This window comes from Grammomys surdaster, unplaced genomic scaffold, assembly GCF_004785775.1.
Source record: "Grammomys surdaster isolate TR1022 unplaced genomic scaffold, NIH_TR_1.0 126198, whole genome shotgun sequence".
NCBI lineage: Eukaryota > Metazoa > Chordata > Mammalia > Rodentia > Muridae > Grammomys > Grammomys surdaster.
Genome location: NW_021621003.1, coordinates 4,570,145 through 4,588,537, shown reverse-complemented (window position 1 = coordinate 4,588,537; position 18,393 = coordinate 4,570,145). Strand labels below are relative to the sequence as shown.

Genomic DNA, 18,393 nt, shown 5'->3' with positions numbered 1-18,393 from the left:
CAATTATTGTATTCATCATCTTGTTCCAGAACACTTTCTCAGGAACATGTGCAGTGAAGAGCTAATTGGAACTTTAAAAATGTATAGCAGTGTGGGAGACATTCCAAGGTAATGTGTCTTCTGCTATCGAATGCTTAAGAACATTCTTTAACCCCCCCTTTTCTCTTGCAACAAAAGACCCTGTGTTCTAAACTTGAAAATACACAAGAATGTGGATAGTGTAGTGTTTAATGAATGCCTCCCTTGTTTAGTACAACCAAGAAGCAGGACAAAGGCCAAGGCAAAACCTTGGGAGCAAGTTCTAGGTTAATTAAAGGCATATGGAATATTTAATCATGAAGGCAAAGACAAGGCTCCACAATTTGGCTAGAAAACAGCTAAAATTGAGCCATGAATGAGATAGTGGGTCAGCCTGATGATCTCACTAGGTTTGTTGCAGATTGAGCATGTTGCCAAATTCATGAAGTAGACTTCCCAAGTAGAGAACAGAGATGGCTGGCGGTTTTCTAATCGCTCACTTTCTATTTCCACTGTGATGGAGACACTACAGGCTCTAAATACTAAGTACCTGAGCAGGAGAAGTTAATGACAGGTGAGGCAAGACCATGAGCGAGAAGAAATCATTAACAATAATTTAGGCAGAAGGTACATGGCATCCAGGGAGCATCTTCACATCCTATAAGTTCCATAATTTTCCTTAATAGAACCCATCTCAAACAAGCTATAAAGCCGTCTTAGGTTTCTATTGCTATGATAAACATCATGAACAAAAGCAACTTAGGGAAGAAAGAGTTTATTTTATCCTACAGATATAATCTCTCATGAAGGGAATTCAGGGCAGGGACTCAAGGTAGGATCTTAAGTAGAGGCCATGGAGAAACACTGCTTACTGGCTTGCTCATGCTCAAGTTCATCTACCTTTCAATAACTCCTGAAACCACCTTCCCAGGGGTGACACTATCTACAATGGGCTAGGCCTTTCCTTCCAAATCAGTCAATCAATCAATCAATCAATCAATCAACCAACCAACCAACCAACCAACCAAGCCCACAGATTTGCCTGTAGGCCAATCAGATGGCATTTTCTCAATTGAGGTTCCCTCTTCCCAGTGACTTTAGCAGTTTGTGTCAAATTGACAAAAGCCAACCAGGCTTTGGGGTTTAGCTTTAGACTCGAGAACTATTATTTTTTTGAAGCTGTGACTGTTCTGCACTGTGAGATTCGAATGTGTCATATGTGGACTTCATCATCTGATGCCAAGGAACACAGTAGCAAGTTTCTGGTGGCCATAGCTTGTGAGCAGACAGACTTTACTACCCTTCAATTTTCATAAACATTAAATTCTGGTTGAGAAAGTTGGAACGGGACAATGCTAACACAAATGTCTTAAGATTTTTGCCTTTCAAGATGATCACTGCAGAGATGAAATAGGAATTGTGGATACTTCAACAAAATCGAAGGATCTGAGAAAATTCACCTGCCTTGTCTGATAACAATGGGGAAACAAGGGAAAGGAGACCCTTCTCAGATTCTCACGGTAGAGCACAGTGTGTTTACTGTGACAGGCCAAGGACCAAAAGAACATGGTTAGACTTTCATGAAATTTTGTGGGATTAATATTTTTAAAGGCCAAGATGATGGGAGAGGGTGTGGTCATCAGCAAGGGAAGTTTGAGTCATAGTCCTAGATATTCCATGTCTTCCAGGAAACAGCACTAAGGTGAGGTACCAATGCTTGCTCACCTACAGTACTGTGGATTCAAGCAAGTGAGGACTGAAATGGAAAGAACAATGCACCAGTACTGAACATTAACAGGCCCTCCTTTGGCAGAAATTTCCCTGTCCAATCTACTTGTAGCAGGAGGCCTGTGATTGGACAGGGAAAGGGAGGCGGAACTAAGGGTGGTAGGGAGACTCAGAGAGACACGCAGAGGGGAGAGAGAGGGCTGAAAATGGCAGCACACGTGAACCCAAGAGGCTTTAGTTGTCTCAGGTAGTTATGCATATCAAAAGGTTAGGATAATTAGGATAACATGTTTAAACTGTGTGGGCATCTTGTGTATTGAGATTTTACTGATATATTAAATCCATTAGTTAACTATAAGCATCTAGAGCTTTGATTTTACTGGTTAATGGGTATTGTGATATTTAACCGTGAGGATGGTTGTTATTGTATGGGGCTAGCCTAGAGCCATGGAGGCGACAGGGTTGGCCTAGGGGCCAGGCCAAGAGCTGTGGAGGCGGGCGGAGGCAGCAGCTACACCAGTGTGTGTGTGTGTGTGTGTGTGTAAGGGGGGACAGCCGGAGCCACTGAGACCACCGCTGATGCCACCGATATTAGTGTGGGAATGCGGCGGCTAAGCCAGGAGCCAGTCGGATGCGTCTTTTCTAATACCTCCTGCTACACTTCCCCATTATTTCCTAAATACAGCTGTTTGGCAAGCATGTCCTTTATATTACACATTCCAAGTAAACTGGAGATAGTTCTATGTGCACAGATGCTCAGGCTCAATGTAAACTCTATGTCATCCTATGTACAGCACCTAACAATCTGTAGCCATTTGTGCCAGCAGAAGGCTGTGAAACCAGTCCTCCCTGGGCTGAGCACACTTTTTTTTTTTTTTTTAAATCTTACTCCAACAGAATTGTGGTCAGGTGTAATCATCTTATGGGATATTTCCCAACATGCCCTGAGAATATCAGGGTGGAGAGGAAGTTAGCTGCACTGTCACATATAAATGAAAACACACACGAGAGAATCCTAACCATGAACCCACCCTGTTCAAAGGCGGAGGAAGAGTTCATGCTATCCAATATACCAAGAGACTATTTTGGGGAGCATACCAATAGTCAGCAAAAAGGCTTCTTCTGGTCTCCAAAAACTAGGGTCTTTTTAGCCAAGTTTGCACACCTTCCAACAGCACCTGGCTGATGTGAAATACTCCGAATACAGCAAGTTCCCTACATCCCCCTGCTTTTTTTTTTTTTTTTTTTGAGATGAGGTCTCAGTGTGTAGACTTGGTCGTGAACTCTCTTATGTAGACAAGATTGGCTTTCAACTCACAAAATTCTGTCTCTGCCTCCCTCATGCTGGGGTTAAAGGTGTATACCGTTATACAAATTTAGAAGGAACTTCTAAATTTGCCACGTCTCACTATTTTCTGGCACAATATACTACTATTTGCTTGGGAAAACTACTGCTCTGGCTTTAAATCTTGACTAGTCTTTCCATGGGTTCCACACTGCTTCCCCAGTCACTGTGGGTTCAGTCTCCTGGTAAGCCTGTAGCCTCTATTTTCTTGACCTTTACTGCTATGTGAAACTGACACAGGGTTGGACCAGAAGACTCTCAAATTTATAGTTTCAGGGCTGGAGAGATGGCAAAGCAGTTAAGAGCACTGGGCGCTCTTACATGGTGGCTCACAGCCACCTGTAAACTCCAGTTCTGGGAAACCAGCCCCTCTTCTGACCTCTGTTGGTACCAGGTATACATGTGACTTTGAACACGCAGGTAGAAATACTTATAAATACAAAATAAATCTAAGAAATATACAAAATCTACACAAACTGAAATTTGAGTGTTCTTTGAAAATATTCACTGAGGAACAAGGCAGAACAGACGTCTCAGGTCACCACTACTGCAGGACTAAGGTTCCCACAGGGCTTGTGTTCACCTAGCGGGCACCAGCACCACAGGGGGAACGAGTGACTTGAGCTTCACCGTTCAAATTCAGCTTGAGTAGCCCAGCTCTTGTCAGAAGCCTGGGGTCTGGGTGGCAGCAGGGTAGGGGTGTGAAGGGAGAATAAACAGACCATAGCGTCCTATACTCAGTTTGGTAGTTTCTTTTTTTCTAGACACTATTGGTACATTATCTTTTCAGCTCTGCCTTGGCCATTAATACCTCATAGATCTTGGCCTGTTTCCATAACTAGTGTAAGATTAAAAAACATTTAAAGACTTTTGGTCACTTTCTCAAAATCTTAGATGCCTTATTAGAATCCAAGGAAATAGGAACTGGAAGGCCAACTTCTTACCTTTGACTGGCCTGACAATAAAACCTGTTTGGTCTGACTCCACTTCAACAGGTTCAGGAGTCACGGCTGGAATGACAGAGTGGCAGTGACTGCATTCACTTTGTGTTCTGTATGAGGGAGGGCGGGTGCATACTATGACAGTGTGTAGGGACACAAGGCAGTCTACGGGAGTCAGATGTCTTCTATCATGTGGGTTCTGAAGATTGCACTCAGGCCATTGGGCTTGGCTGTCTTCGACCGATTAGCCATGTCAGTGGTCCAGGATTTCTTTCCTAGCTGTCTACTGGTGTATCTGGTGTGTGTGTAGCACACCACCACACAGGCTTGCTTCAAAGTTACCATGTAGCAGAGGACAACTGAATCTGGTTCTTCTTGCCTCTTACCTCCCAAGCGCTGGGATTACAGGTATGTTCCAGGTTCATGTGCTGATGAGGACTAAATCCAATACACTTCATGAATGTTTGGAAAATACTCTACCAGTTGAGTTCCAACTCTACCCTACCCCCACTTAAACCAGCCTTAAGCCCAGGGCTAACCTCAAGCTCTTAGCAACCATTCCACCTCGGCTTCCCATGTGCTGGGCTTACAGGTGCACAGCACCATGCCCCATTTGCTAGTGGCATTAAATGCTTTACAAGTAAGGGCACAGCACAGAGAAACAGACTGATAAAGAGTTTCTGGGTCTGAGATCTTTGAAGTATGCATAAAAGCTAGCTTTCTGATATAAAGTCTAAGATTCTCAAGACTTAGAAAGCCAGTAGTATTTTGTAATTCTGTCCTATAAGTTATATTGGATTATATGAAAAGTACACCAAAAAGTGCAATTACTGTTGAAAAAGTTAGGAATAAAAAAGCCTCAGAAAGGCCAATCTTAAAGGAAAAATAAGATTTAACTCCAAATAGTCTCTTTATCCAAGTTAATTGGGTTAAAGTTTCTGTGATCAGTACTCAAGAGACTCATTATGAACACAGGGAGAGAACAGAATTTTAATAGTATCAAAATCAGGACTTTTGGGGGTTGATTTAGTATTTGCTGGAACAAAATTGCCAACTGTTACGTGGTAACTGACTTAGCTTCTAAATCATCAAAATTACACATACTCTGTATATGACTTACTTTAGTGTATACAAGCACATCCCATGATTACATGCAGAAACGGGGAGACAAGAGCACTAAGACCAAAACTGCCACTGGTATTGATGAGATCATGAACTGAAAGCAGCTGTCCAGAGGTGCAGAACATCTGCTTCTCATTGACAGAGTGGTTTGAATGCTGCTCTTCCCAAGTGCTGACAAAAACTCAGTGAAATTTGACTGTTTTGTGGTGTAAGGAAAAGTAAGGGGACATACTCCTTTGCTTACAGGGGCAAACTTTTCCTTTCAGTTGATACTCAACAACATGTTCTCAACTACCTTCAATGACAGCCATACAACACGGGCTTCATTTTCCTGAGAGTTACATGAGACCTGCTAATAAACAGGCTATGAAGCTGACCTGAGTTGACAGGAACCTCTAAACTCAAAGATGATGCTTTAGCCCTGCTAAGATTCAACCTTTAGACCAAAGGTTTTTTTTTTTTTTTTTTTTTTTTGTGAGTCACACAGCCTTGGAATTCTTAAACACTAGCAAGAAGTGCTGTCTGTTGCACAAATTCAATGGCAGCTGAGGAGGCGGCAGCACTGAGGACAAGGGGTAACACCCACAAAAAGCCACAGGCTCTACCACCCTACACAGGAAAGAGCAAGGGACACGTGGGCTGACCAGCTCTGCTCCTAGCTGACAGTGACTGAGAGAAGCTACAAAGTTCCTCACACACAAGAAAGACAGCACCTTGAGTGGAATCTAGGGAGAGCCACCAGATATGACTGTTGGCTACGGCAGGATTGGCTACTGTTCCCTTGATGTTAACTCCTCTTCTGAGTGTAAGAATCTAGACTGTATCTGTTAGGTAACACTGGGCTTCATGGCCATCTTCTAACCTACTAACATTTGCAGGCTTCTTAAGGTCACTCATGAGTGACATCATTAAATAGCACAGGAAAGAATATGGTCTGGCTTTAAGCCACACTCGGTCCATTTGCTGTGTAATCTAATGCAAGGCACTTGAAAAACTGGTGCCTCAGTGTATGAACATGTGACATGGTAATGTTAATGTGTCCAACTTACCTCAGGAAGCGTATACATAGATCGCTGGATGCACATCACAGATGAAAAGCATGGTGGAAACATCTACAGCCCAGAACCCCCCAGTGCCTCAGCGTCCATTTCCGGTGCCCGAGTCACCATGCTTTCTTTCTTTAGCACTTTACATAGTAAATGTTACTGGCATCTCGTTCCTTCACATGTGTTAGCTGTTTGGCACACAGACGTTTATGTATTTCAAGTCATCATATTCTATAGCACAAAGCTGTTTCTTAATTTTCTAATACAGCTAATGTAATATACACAAATGTGGAGTCCCTGTGCTGAAAACATTTAAATTTCTCTGAAGTATATGTGACATAACAAAAAAAATTAAAAAAAATAACTGAATAGTACTGTGTAAAACCATGTTTTTAATGAAAAAAAAAGAAAACAAAAAACAAAAACAAAACAAAACAAAAAAACACAAAAAGCCCTAAAAGTAATGCCACAGGGTCACCTACTCATGTACAAAGATGGAGTTTTGAGAAAAAAGGGCCTCAACATGATACAAAGTAAATGTGGCTTAAAAGAAACATTAAAAATGTTTCATATGCTGAAATAAGTAGAGATCATAAATTATTAGTATAGTAATTCAAATACTGCCTTTTAGCATTAGTTTTTCAAAACAAGTTAAATTTAGAACATTTAAAATTTGTTATATTCTTCTTTCAAAGGAACTGTGGACACAGAAGCCTTCACAGAATCAAGAAACCATGATGCCACCTTGTAGTCTGTGCAGAGTGTACTGGACTTTGGGCATGTTAGCGCTGTAACGTCTTCTGGTTAATAGGCTACAGAGGCTCCGCGGGAGCCCTGGATTGTGATGGCTGCCTTCCTGCAGTTTACCTAAGCCCACCACACTTCCACTCTGGTGATTCTCTGCAGGGGCTCTGCTAGACTCATAATCAAAATGACAGAAACATAAATAACTCCTTCAGAACTGAGAATGTGTTTTTTTTTCTCTTTTAAAAATAAAATAAAGTGCTTTTAAATTAAAATATTTCTTGCCCTTAACAAAACTGGAACCTTGAAATCTCTGTATCTTGACACATTTTTTAACAGAAAGGTTTTGGGCATTCATATCCTTCAAGAGTTCAGAGCGTATCTAGGCTGGGCTTGGCCTCATTATCATGCTCATGTTTGTACATGAATGTTAAAAGAAAAAGAGCGACATCCAAAGATGACCAATAGGCAGTGTGCGACGTGACAGCCGACCAATAGCGGCTTTCCACAAGGCCTTCTCGGAGTTCAAAGTCGATCCTGTGCTCCAGTTCCACTGCAAAAGACAAGAGTTAAGTGACGGTTACCATGTGCTCGATGCAGGCAGGAGACAGTGGGGTGAAGAATCTAGCCAAGGGAAGTGACTTAAGCTGTCACATTCTTCACTCTAAATTTATGGGACAGTAGGAAAGCCAAAACAGCCAGGGCTCTACTGTGAAGTCTGTCCCTTAGCTCAAGTCAGCAAAGAATAAGGAAAGAAAAAGCAAATAAATTTGCTTGCTATCTTGGCATATTTTTGGAGTTTAAAAAAAGGGGGCTCAAGTTGTCTTAGATGACCATTTCTTATCTGCCTTTCTTGAAGAATTTTCTGCATGCAGGGAAGTGGGCAGATGCCTCCTCAGTTAGGGAGGCCCTATAGAATACATGCTTCTGTGAGGATATGTTCCACAGCAACCAAGTTTTCATTTTTAAAGTTATGATTATTATTACTTCACAGCCCAACAGTGTTCCTCCCCTCATAAGGCTGAATTCCTTTAAAGGCAACCTGTACCCCAAGCCTGTGCCCATGACATTGAAGTACTCAAAAGAATCTACTGTGTAGCTGGAAAAGTTAAACTGGTGGAAGAACTGTGGGGGAAGGGCTTTACCTATAATTTGCTGCCCTCAAACAATCCCGTGAATCCAATTAAGCCTTCCCAAAACCTACAAAAAGTCCTTGAAATACTGGAGAGAAATGAACAGCTCAAGGCTCTCATCAAATCTCAAGGGGTTCAAGGAAACAGATCCTCAGATAAGACACTTGAAAAGTGACAGGGCCAGGTGGGATGGCGGAGGCCTGGCAACCGAAGTTTGATTCCCAGAACCCACATCAAGGTTGAATGAGGGAACCAACCCCTCAGGTTGTCCTCTGGCTCATATATATGGAATTTACTTGCAAACACACAAATACATAATTTAAAAAATGGCATTATACTACTCAGGGTCTCTTTTAAAACTGTCCATGAGTCATACGATATTCCACAAGATCTAGCTAATGTCACTACTGGACACTGATTAATATCTGTTTATTCACTGTCAAAGATGTCCAAAGTAAAAAGTGGCAGTTATACATAAGAAATAGTATCACTCTAGGAAATAGTTTTAAATAAATTCATTGTTAATGCTAATTTTACACAGGGCTCACTTTGTGGTAGTAGCATCTGACAGTGTGAAATATAAACACAGAGTAGTTACCTCTGAGCTCTGCCGCACTGGTTTGTGAATGTATCTATGTATCTGCTCAGGGAAGGCATACATAAGAGGTAGAATGCAAGGCTGTAAAACACTTGGATAGAACGCTGACAAAGCATCTTTTACGAAGTTCTTTTAACTCTAAAGTCTTCACTTAATTAAAAAAAATCCACAATAAATCAGAAATTGCTGAAATCCATGTGCATTTAGGTAGAATGCCCTAATCCTTTACTTTTATATGCCACGGGCCTTCACATGAGATTTGTAGGCACAGTCACCCACAAAGACCAGACTATAAAGATGAGAAAACTGAATTCTCAAACACGATGAAGTAGAGTCAAGATGAAGCAGGTTACAGCAAAGAGAAGAGGCAGGCTCGGGACGTGAGGACTCACTCTCCAATGCTGCTGCACGTGCTGCTCTAGTCCAGAACTCTCCAGCTGAAACTCTGTTTTAAAGTCAAAGGGACACTTTTTCCTGTTACAAGAGTTATTTGGCTCCACTTTGACTGTAAGGTCCTGATTTGCTCTTAACAAGCTATGCCTGTCCTGAATGACGGCTGCCTTCATGGAGCTACTCTACTCTATTCTGTGCTCTTGTCATGCTTGTTACCTCCCGGGACACGGCTCCGCCTCTGCTTGGGCTAGGTAGCCAGCTTTCCCTAGCCAACTTGCTGAGTCTCCCACCTTCTTCTGGGCCCTCAGTGTGGCCACCTCTCATCTTGCTGGCTCTGAAGGAAGGAAGGTGAGCGGTGAGTTGAGTGGGCTTGTGTCCCTGTCCTCTTTTCATGTGGCTCACAGAATCTCCAAGGGAGAGGTTTTACATGGCAGCAGCACTGTGTACTGCTGTACAACATGCTCATGGTCAAAACAGGCTCTGATGCACGTGTACCAGTTGTCCTGATATTATTACACACAGAGTTGCTGGGACTGTGGAGGGGGATTGATTCTCCTAGTTTCTTTAGCCCACTGGGATGATGGGGGAAGAAGAAAATAAAACCACCTTCTTTTCTTTTTCTATGCTTCAGATACCTAAATGTAAAATCTGTTAAAAATTAAAACAAAGAGACCTTTGTTCCCGAGTAGGTGGAGGAAAAATGAGAGCAGCTGTGCCTTACACAGATGCACGCACGCTCAAGGCCGCACCATAGCTCTGGGAAGAGGCAACCATACAGGCTGTCCCCTGGTTGGTTGGTTAGGCAGTGTCTCTCACAGGCTGGGCCAGCCTGGCCAGAGAGGTCCAGGAACTCAATCCCACTTCCCCACCCCCAGTGGCATCATAGGTGTGCACTGCAGTGCCCGGCTTTTTCAAAGGTGGGCTTTGAGGTTGAACTCAGGTTCTCTTACAAACATTTTACTGACTGAGCTATTTCTCTAGCTTAATATGAGTTATTTTAATGGAAATGTTTGACTATATGACTACCAGTTGGAGAGATCCTTATATAAGATAATTTCTTGAGGGGAATTCATTGAGATAGGTCACTATAAACTCTTGTTCAGCAGGCAAAAAAGGAGTCATCTTGTTATCCTCAGCCACTGCTTAGGAGCTATATCAAGTAATATTTTTTGATAACTGAAAAAGATGTATAAAAATTTAAAGATGGCTAAAATAACAAAGAAAACCCTGAACACATTTTTTAACATCAAAGATGAAATTCACTACTAATAAGAAAAACATGAAAGAGAAAATATAGAAGAAATGAGAAGTTAGTGGGAAAAGTAATTTCAAATTGTTAAGATTAGTCCTTGGTGATAGATTCAAGATATGCTGGGAAGGCTGGGAATACCTTTACACCAGCATCACTACGTTTAAAAATAAATCCCTCCCCACTTTGTGAAGGACATTGTGTATTGTGTGGAATGACTGTCGGCTAGGGCAGACCCCAGTCCAGGTGCTGACGTCAGACGTCACCATCTGGTGATGCAGTCTCTGTGGCAGGAAACTGTATGGCTAAGTACAGACACGGAAAGAACAGTGAGCTCGAGGCCTGAGGACAATACAGAAGACTGACACAGGCCTAATGCCCTCTCCTCTCCAAGTCCCTCTTTTGTAGGGGCACTGTGTTTTTCAGCATCTGAAGTGGGCATGGACTCTACCATTGAAGATGAGAACACACATAGTCTGCAGTGGCAGCAGTGAAGCAGCTCTCAGAGGAGCTGATCCCATTTCTCACTGAGCGGATCGCTAAGGAGAGCATTTTCAGAGTGCTGAGTGCCACTCCTGACATATACCATACCGAGGCTATCATCTTTACTCTGCATTACATTTTCCGGAAAAAGAAGTTGTGGGAGATAAAAGAACGATTCTTGAAGTCTGAAATCTGTGAAGAAAAACAAACAAGACGCTGTAAAGGCAAGGCTGATAGTTACAATGGCCTTCAGTGTTGCAGTGGCCAATTGTTAAGAGCCACATTCCAAACAAGCTGATTAAGCCTAGCACACAGAGAGGAGCACACCTCTAGGCTTCTGTCAGGAGCCCCTTCATGGAAAATATGAGCACAGTTCAACTCTCAAGTGTAATGTCAGAATCTGTTAATAGCTCAGATACTCCTCTAACTTAGTGCTAATTTATGTTGTATCCTAGAGGGCAAAAACCAAACCAAACAAAAACCAAACCAACGAAAAACAAATAATCCCCCCTCCAACCCAACCCAATTAAAAAGTCTGGCAGGAACACAAGAAATGAAACTATAAAATGCTTTAGGATAAGCCTTGTCTTTCTGAAGAAGTTAAAGATAGCTATGTAAGATGGGTCAAGTCGATGACAATAAAGGACACCTGACAGGACTTACTCTTCAAAGAGAAAACAGGATTGATCATGGATTCAGTCTGTGTCCTCCTTCCCCTCAGATAATGAGATTCAAAGACAGTGGCATCAGAATGAAGGCTATCCAGAAGAGCTGAAGCAAATCAGTGTGAGGAGGGAGGAGGAGGAAGGAGGCCCAGGCACCTAATCACAACAGTCAGATTCCACAAAGATTTAAGGAAGAGAGAGTTTCAGAATTGCAAGACAGCAATTATGGCATAAAAGTCAGGATTACACAGAAGGATACTCTACTGAGGCAAGTCCAAGAATCAGGAATCCAGACCCTGAGCAACTGAAGACAGATTTTTCCGGACACGGTCTGACTCTGATAGTCCTATCTATTTAGAGCTGACTATATGAAACAGAGACTCATGGTTATCTCAGAGGTAGAGACTACAGGTGAAATTTAACATTAAGACTGACTGGTACAGCATTTACATGCAAGCATGACACAGCATGGCTAGGGTGTAGCCCAGCAGGACCGGAGGCTGCATACACAGCACACACTAGGGTCTGGGTCTGAGGGGACATGTGTGATGATTTCTGTTCCGCTGAGCTCCCACTGCTTAGGAAGGAAGAGTTCTCTACATTTGTATTAGTACACAAAACGGAACGGGATTTTCTTTGATCAGATTCTGTGTGTGTTCACTCCTTTTTCTGGGGTCTCAACTGTTCCTGGGAGTGTCTGGCCCCAGTGTGTATTCTCCCGTTCACCGGTATCACTGCCATGCACTGGCAAGATTATGAAGAACTGTAACTTCTTAGTGCCATTTTACAAACTTACTTCAAAATCATTTTTTCAGAAGTTAACTATTTTGATTTCTGCATGACACTAAAGTTTATATATTTACAACCATGTTTCTAACTAAAAATAAGTAAGAAGCAGTGTAAGAACTCAGAAGAAAAATGAACTTTATACAAATATCAACATCTAAAAAGAATTGTTCACACATGGCCCTAATGACTCGCAAACACATTTTTAGCACTGGAAAGGACTGACAGACGCTGTTGGCCCAGCCCTGCTGGCTAGTCACCCTGGGGTGGACCGTGTGTGGAGGAGCAGGGCAGCCTCTTGGATGCCACCCAGACCTGTTCTGGTAGCTGGTCCATTTCAAAATTCACGGTGGCAGACAAAGTAAGAACACAGTGCTCCCAGTAACTGCAATGGAGTCTGTTAAAAGGGCTGGAGAAGTTCATTGCCTCTTGCTAGCTTCAGAAAGGGAGCAGCTACCTCAGAGTTTGTCTCTTCTTATCATTGATGGAAAGACACAAGGTGTCAGTGCTATCACCAGACACTCACAAGTTCACTAACGAGCCAGTGCTTTACAGTTATGTCAGTTTAATCTTAAAGTCTACTGAAAACAGAGATCCACCTTAATGCTTCATGTACCTACTCACAGAACTCCCTACTGTCCACTGGTAACCAGGGCAGGAACAAAAGACATACAGTGGGACCCAATAGAATGCCTCGGCCTTGGAGGGCTCCTAAGCTGTAGAGGAGTGTGTGGTTAGCTGCAGGACAGAGCTGTGTGTCAGACAGAAGATACACCTAGAGTGACATGATATTTAAACCTTGATGACTGTATTAATAAAAGTGTACTTTGTAAAAGCTAGGGGTGCCTACCCCAGAGACTGGTCTTGTGCTTGATAATTTAGACCCTTGTGCTAGAGTCTTGGTTATAAGCTAGCAAGTTGTCAATGCAGACACTAAAACTACACTTGCCTAGAAAATATTCTTAAAATTCTCATTACCTTTTTTTAAAAATACTTCCGACTTGAGCGGGACCACTAGTATTCCGCTCTCCCTACCCCTCCCCGGCCCTCCCAAGCTACAGCGATAAAAGCACAGACGCTCAAGGAGAGAACTGTAGAACTAACATGCAGAGTCGAGGAAGCCGGAGCTGCTGTGCGGTAGGGTCTGCGTGGCCACGGTGGTGGTGGAGGGAGAAGCCACGGGCTTCTTATCATCTTCCATCGAGTCTTTAGATGGCTCAGACGGCTGTGATGTTGAAGAACGTCCAAATCTCGAGAACAACATTCCTCCAAGCCCCTTTCCAATGCTAGCAGCCCCTGTAGGTCACAGAGCAGGGCAGTCACTCTGCTGACTCACCTCACAGCACGCTGGAGAGCACCACCCACAATTACAGCCGACTGGCAGAGGGAATCAGCCCTACTCATTTGTTCCCAGGGTGGGGACCTAAAAAATATTTCAATTTCCACTGTAGGTTTCTAAATAAGAATGATGTTTAAAAGAAGGAAAGTATAAATTCTAGGAATACAGATACAGGAATATACAACCAAAGCAACCAAGGTGTTATTTTATCTAAATGCTCATTGTTATAGAAGTATATGGCAAGATTAGAACTTCTAACAAAAGACCCATACTGCTGACATGGGGCATCTACCTACTATTAATAGGTATATGTCTTACTAAATTTATGCTATAAAATGCCATTAGTAACCTTTGTGCTTGATGTCAAATAGCAAGGAAGTTTGATAGCTAAGGCCTACTTAAGAGTGCCATCTTGTGGCACTTACATGAAGGACACTCAGTCAGAAACAAAGGACAAATTCAAGTGCTGTGCAATTGACATGCCCAATTTCTATGTTGGCACAAGAAATTACTCAAGGAGAGATGAAATATCCCTACTGCCTTAAGAAGCAAAAGGACTAAATGAGTTCACTTTGAGACGACATTAGAGTCCTTGATGCGCCCAGAATGCACAAGAGCAATAACAGCAGCAGCATTTTTTAGGCTCCCTCAGCAAGTCACAGAGCCAAGTCTATAGTGAGCAGCAGCATGCCCTTTCCTTTATTCAGTCCAATCAGAGGATGTCAGAGCACCTGCTTCAGGCAGCAAGGAAGCTAATGGAGGAGATGGACAGGTGAAAGTTTTCTAACAGCGTGTTTCCAACCAATTTAATACTTACACATGAAGTGCTTACATTTATAGATAAGAAATGAGAGAATTACCCAATATGCTTGCTTTGCCAATATTAGTTATAGATTCTCCATAGTGGCGCCGAGATAAGACGGGGGAGGTCACGGGGCTCGGGACAGCTGCAATGTTCTCACTCTCGGAAACTGAGGTAGGTTCTTTTGCTGGGTTGAGAAAGTTTGGCTTCATATGCTCATAAGGTAGAGGGTTTGAAGTGTTGTACCAGTGGATCTGGACTGGAGAAATGTTGCTGTAGTGTTTCAGAATCAACGGTTCTAATCTGTATGCCTAGATTTAAAAAAAATGCAAAGAAATATGATATTAATTCATAATTTCTGGATTTTAGTATAATGTTTATTCCTAAAGCTGTTGAATAAAAATCTTAGAGCAGAAATTTAGAAAATGGCAATTTGAAAAAACATTTTTCAATGTTAATATATGAGGCTGTCTAATTACATGTCCCTAATAGTGAGATTATAAAAAAACAAAAGAACAACAACAAAGAATGAGTTATCATTGACTAACAGTGTCTATTAATTCATTTTTAGAGAAAAAGACTGTTTTACTGTATTCTGACATGATCTAACAAGCCTTGTGTCAGACTAACAAAGCTGAGGTGGATGACAGCCCAGACTGTAGGAAATAAGGCCAATTTTCTATTATGGGTGACTCCAATAAGAGCCTAACTTGAAAGCCAATGAAAGGTGACTGTCCAGCAAGTCACTCGTTAGCTGCAGTGAGGCGTGAGAACCCATAGTGTAGATTCTCGCTGCTGTCACCAATTCACTGCCATTTGTTATGTCACAAAAATCTCAGAGCTGTCTTATAGGAAGAGGAGAGCAGGTCTGTAAAACCTGGCTAGTGCAGATCTGCACAAAGCATTAAGAAAACATTAGGAAAAAGCAAAGCAGCTGGGCAAGATGCATGCTTAGGACATGTGAAGCTCTGGGTTTGAATTCCAGCACCAAATATGTAAAAGCTAAAAATGAGCTGTACAAAGAAGACAGAATTCATGCATGAAGTAAAACATACAACATACTAGTCTCCGAAGTGCCTTCCATGACTGTAGTCTGCATCTGAGCCTCGAACACATTTAGGGCTATCATCCTGGCAGAAGCTTACTTTCAGCTCTTCAGCTGGAGCTTTCTCTTACATGGGGCAGTTGTAAGCTTGGACACATGGGACTTTCTAAAATTCAAATAGTCTGCCAGTCAGTGTTTAGTTGGTACTAGCTAAAGGTCTTTCAAAGGCCATCACACAATTATAATAAAAGCTAACTTTAGATATCTAAAATCGTTTTTACCGTGTGTGTGTGCACTGTACTAACCATTATCCCTAACAAGATGTAAGGAAACTTCTTCATTCTGTGTGGTGGAGAATCAAACTAGGTTCCTCCTGCAAGGTGAGCAAGCACTTCACCACTGAGCTGTACTCCAGCCTGAAAGCATGTGTCTTGTCTACACCAGGAGAGGGCATCAGATCCCATTATAGATGGTTGTGAGCCACCATGTGGTTGCTGGGAGTTGAACACAGGATCCCTGCAGAACAGTCAGGGCCCTTAACCGCTGAGCCATCTCTCCAGCCCGATGTGTCTTGTCTATAAACCTCCTCTCAGCTCTCACTATTTACGCCTGGATGTAAGATCTTGAAGTGTTTACATTTAAAAACATTTAAACACAAATATAGTAGAAAATTGAAAAAAAAAAAACAAGTATTTTACACTTTCACTCAACTAAATACATGATTTTACCTCCTTTCTTGTTTCTGGTTTAAGAGGATCTGCCAGAATCATCTCACTTTTATAGCATGTTTTAGAAAAACATTACTTAAAGCAGGACATCTTAAATATATATTTACTTATTTATTTTTGTATACTATAACATGTCGATGACAGAAGTCAACTTATGGAGTTGCTTTTCTTCTTTCACCATGTGGGTTCTGGGGAATAATCTCAAGTTGACAGGTGTGGTGGCAAGCACCTTTACAAGTTCTCTTGCCAGCCTTTAAAGCAGGATATTTTAAACTTACTTGTTCCCAGGCCATCAAAATTAAAATAGCTTAAAGTCTGTAAAGTAGATGTTTGTCTCCTGTACAGTTGTCCACGGATATTATTTTTATAACGCATTTTTAAAAAAGAGGTTGGTTTATATATATGTGTACCATGTGCATACAATGCCTATGAAGGCCAGAGGAGGGACCCCACTGAAGTTGGACTTACAGAAGATAGTGAGTCGTTTGATATGGACGCTGGGAACCAAATCCAGGTCCTAGGCAAGAACAGCAAGTGCTCCTAACAACTGGGCCAACTCTCAGTCCCTGATAAGATGTTACCAGTACAATAGAAGATTCTCTCCTAACACTTTTATTTCATGAACTCTGAATGAACAAAAATACAAGTATTAAAAATATAACCTTTCCCAATTAGCCAGATAATGAATTCCCTTGTTAATTCATGGTCCCTGGCAAGGTTTCTCACAGAGCAGCAGTTCACTATCTAGAAAGCTGATGCTGAAACTCACCACTGGGTCTGTAGGATGAAAAATATTTAGTAAGCGGTTACAGATCTCTCTAGGTAAAATGTGGTCTTGACTTCCAGTATTTCCTGGTCGGATGCCGCGTAATGCCAAAAAAACTGCTAGCGGAGATCCCATACAGAAGAAATTTTCAACCTAAAATGAAAAAAGCCATTCTAAATTTACAAAATGATGGAGTGTTATTTTCATAGAATCTGAAGATAACATTATATAATAAAATATAAGCAACAACGTCACCTCTATTTGTTTTAAGTAAGTTTTGTCTACATTACAGTCTATTTTGTCTACTGTCTACAGCCATTAGTGATTTTATAATAATTTACTTCCAGGAGGGTTTTCATTATTTTAAAATATACAATATACAAATTAAAACTGAGGGAAGGAGGGCGGTGAGGAGAAGTCTGTCACTGTGTTTCTATCCTAGTCAGGAACACACTGAGCTAGGATGGTGTGATGGGCCAAGATCACTGCTGTTCCCAAGAAGAGGGGAGCCTCCAACTCTGAGGGCTTCACGGAGGTGCAGCATGCCAAGGCCGGTGTAAGACAGCGAGGATTTCTACAGCTGAGGCTAGAGTATCACTGCTGGGAGAACGGCAGTCAAGACTGATAGATACACAGACTAAAGCAGAGAGAGTGGTACTGGATGATGTTTCAGAAAATAGGTAAGACTGAAAAACTGGGTGTGGGAGAAAATCTACTTGGGATGATAACGCTCAGATCTCTGACTGTTTAAGGAAGATAGTCTTTTTTTTTTTTTTTTTTTTTTAAAGATTTATTTATTTATTATATATGAATACACTGTAGCTATCTTCAGACACACCAGAAGAGGGCATCAGATCTCATTACAGATGGTTGTGAGCCACCATGTGGTTGCTGGGATTTGAACTCAGGACCTCTGGAAGAGCAGTCAGTGCTCTTAACCACTGAGCCATCTCTCCAGCCCCCTAAGGAAGATAGTCTTAATTTACTTTTTAGGTAGTAAAGAACAGAACTTGACCCATATTTGAGGAGTAGTGTGTGAACATGCCCCCAAATTGGGATACTACCAATTTGGAAAAAAAAAAACCCTCTCTTAAGACAAATGAGGCAAGAGACAATCTCAAGCAGCACATGCAGCTGTCTCAATGGGAACACTCGAGGATGGAAGCAGGTTCCCACTCCTGGATGGAGATGGGTGAGAACAACTGGAGTCTGCAGGACTGCAGTTCCACTGCCACTAAATCTCATTTCTCTAAGTTTGAGGTCTTTGTAGTCTGTGGCTGACCAGACGGTCAGAGCAGCATCTTTCCTCACCCACAGCTACATCACTGTAGTGGCATATGAAGCCAAAAAGTGAATGAGCTTGCCTGGGTGTGCTCAGAACATGGACAGTTCTACATTTAGTCAGCAGGAGGAAGGGGGAACTCTAGAGGAGAGAGTGAAAGACCGACCCAGAATAAAAAGG

General features: G+C 42.0%; 1 protein-coding gene and 1 long non-coding RNA gene across 7 annotated transcripts in view; one reads left to right on the top strand and one right to left on the bottom strand.

Annotated features, from left to right (window-relative positions):
- The window catches only part of LOC114613236, a 36,110-nt gene extending 28,891 nt beyond the window's left edge, over nt 1–7,219 (top strand). Inside the window, exon 3 of the long non-coding RNA XR_003710155.1 lies at nt 6,896–7,219. This is a non-coding gene — a long non-coding RNA (uncharacterized LOC114613236). The remainder of the gene's footprint in view (nt 1–6,895) is intronic.
- Ddhd1 (DDHD domain containing 1) overlaps nt 4,999–18,393 on the bottom strand; it is a 67,419-nt gene continuing 54,024 nt past the window's right edge. For 2 of the 6 annotated variants that reach the window (XM_028758416.1, XM_028758418.1), the window contains 5 exons: nt 16,935–17,084; nt 14,451–14,703; nt 13,356–13,547; nt 10,909–10,992; nt 4,999–7,497 (listed from right to left, as the gene is read on the bottom strand). In XM_028758416.1, coding sequence (XP_028614249.1) covers nt 7,316–7,497; nt 10,909–10,992; nt 13,356–13,547; nt 14,451–14,703; nt 16,935–17,084 — 861 coding nt within the window. In that variant the 3' untranslated portion in view covers nt 4,999–7,315. Of the gene's footprint in view, nt 7,498–8,469; nt 9,403–10,908; nt 10,993–13,355; nt 13,548–14,450; nt 14,704–16,934; nt 17,085–18,393 lie in introns of those variants that run through there. The other 4 variants (XM_028758422.1, XM_028758419.1, XM_028758420.1 and 1 more) reach the window with 4 other exon arrangements.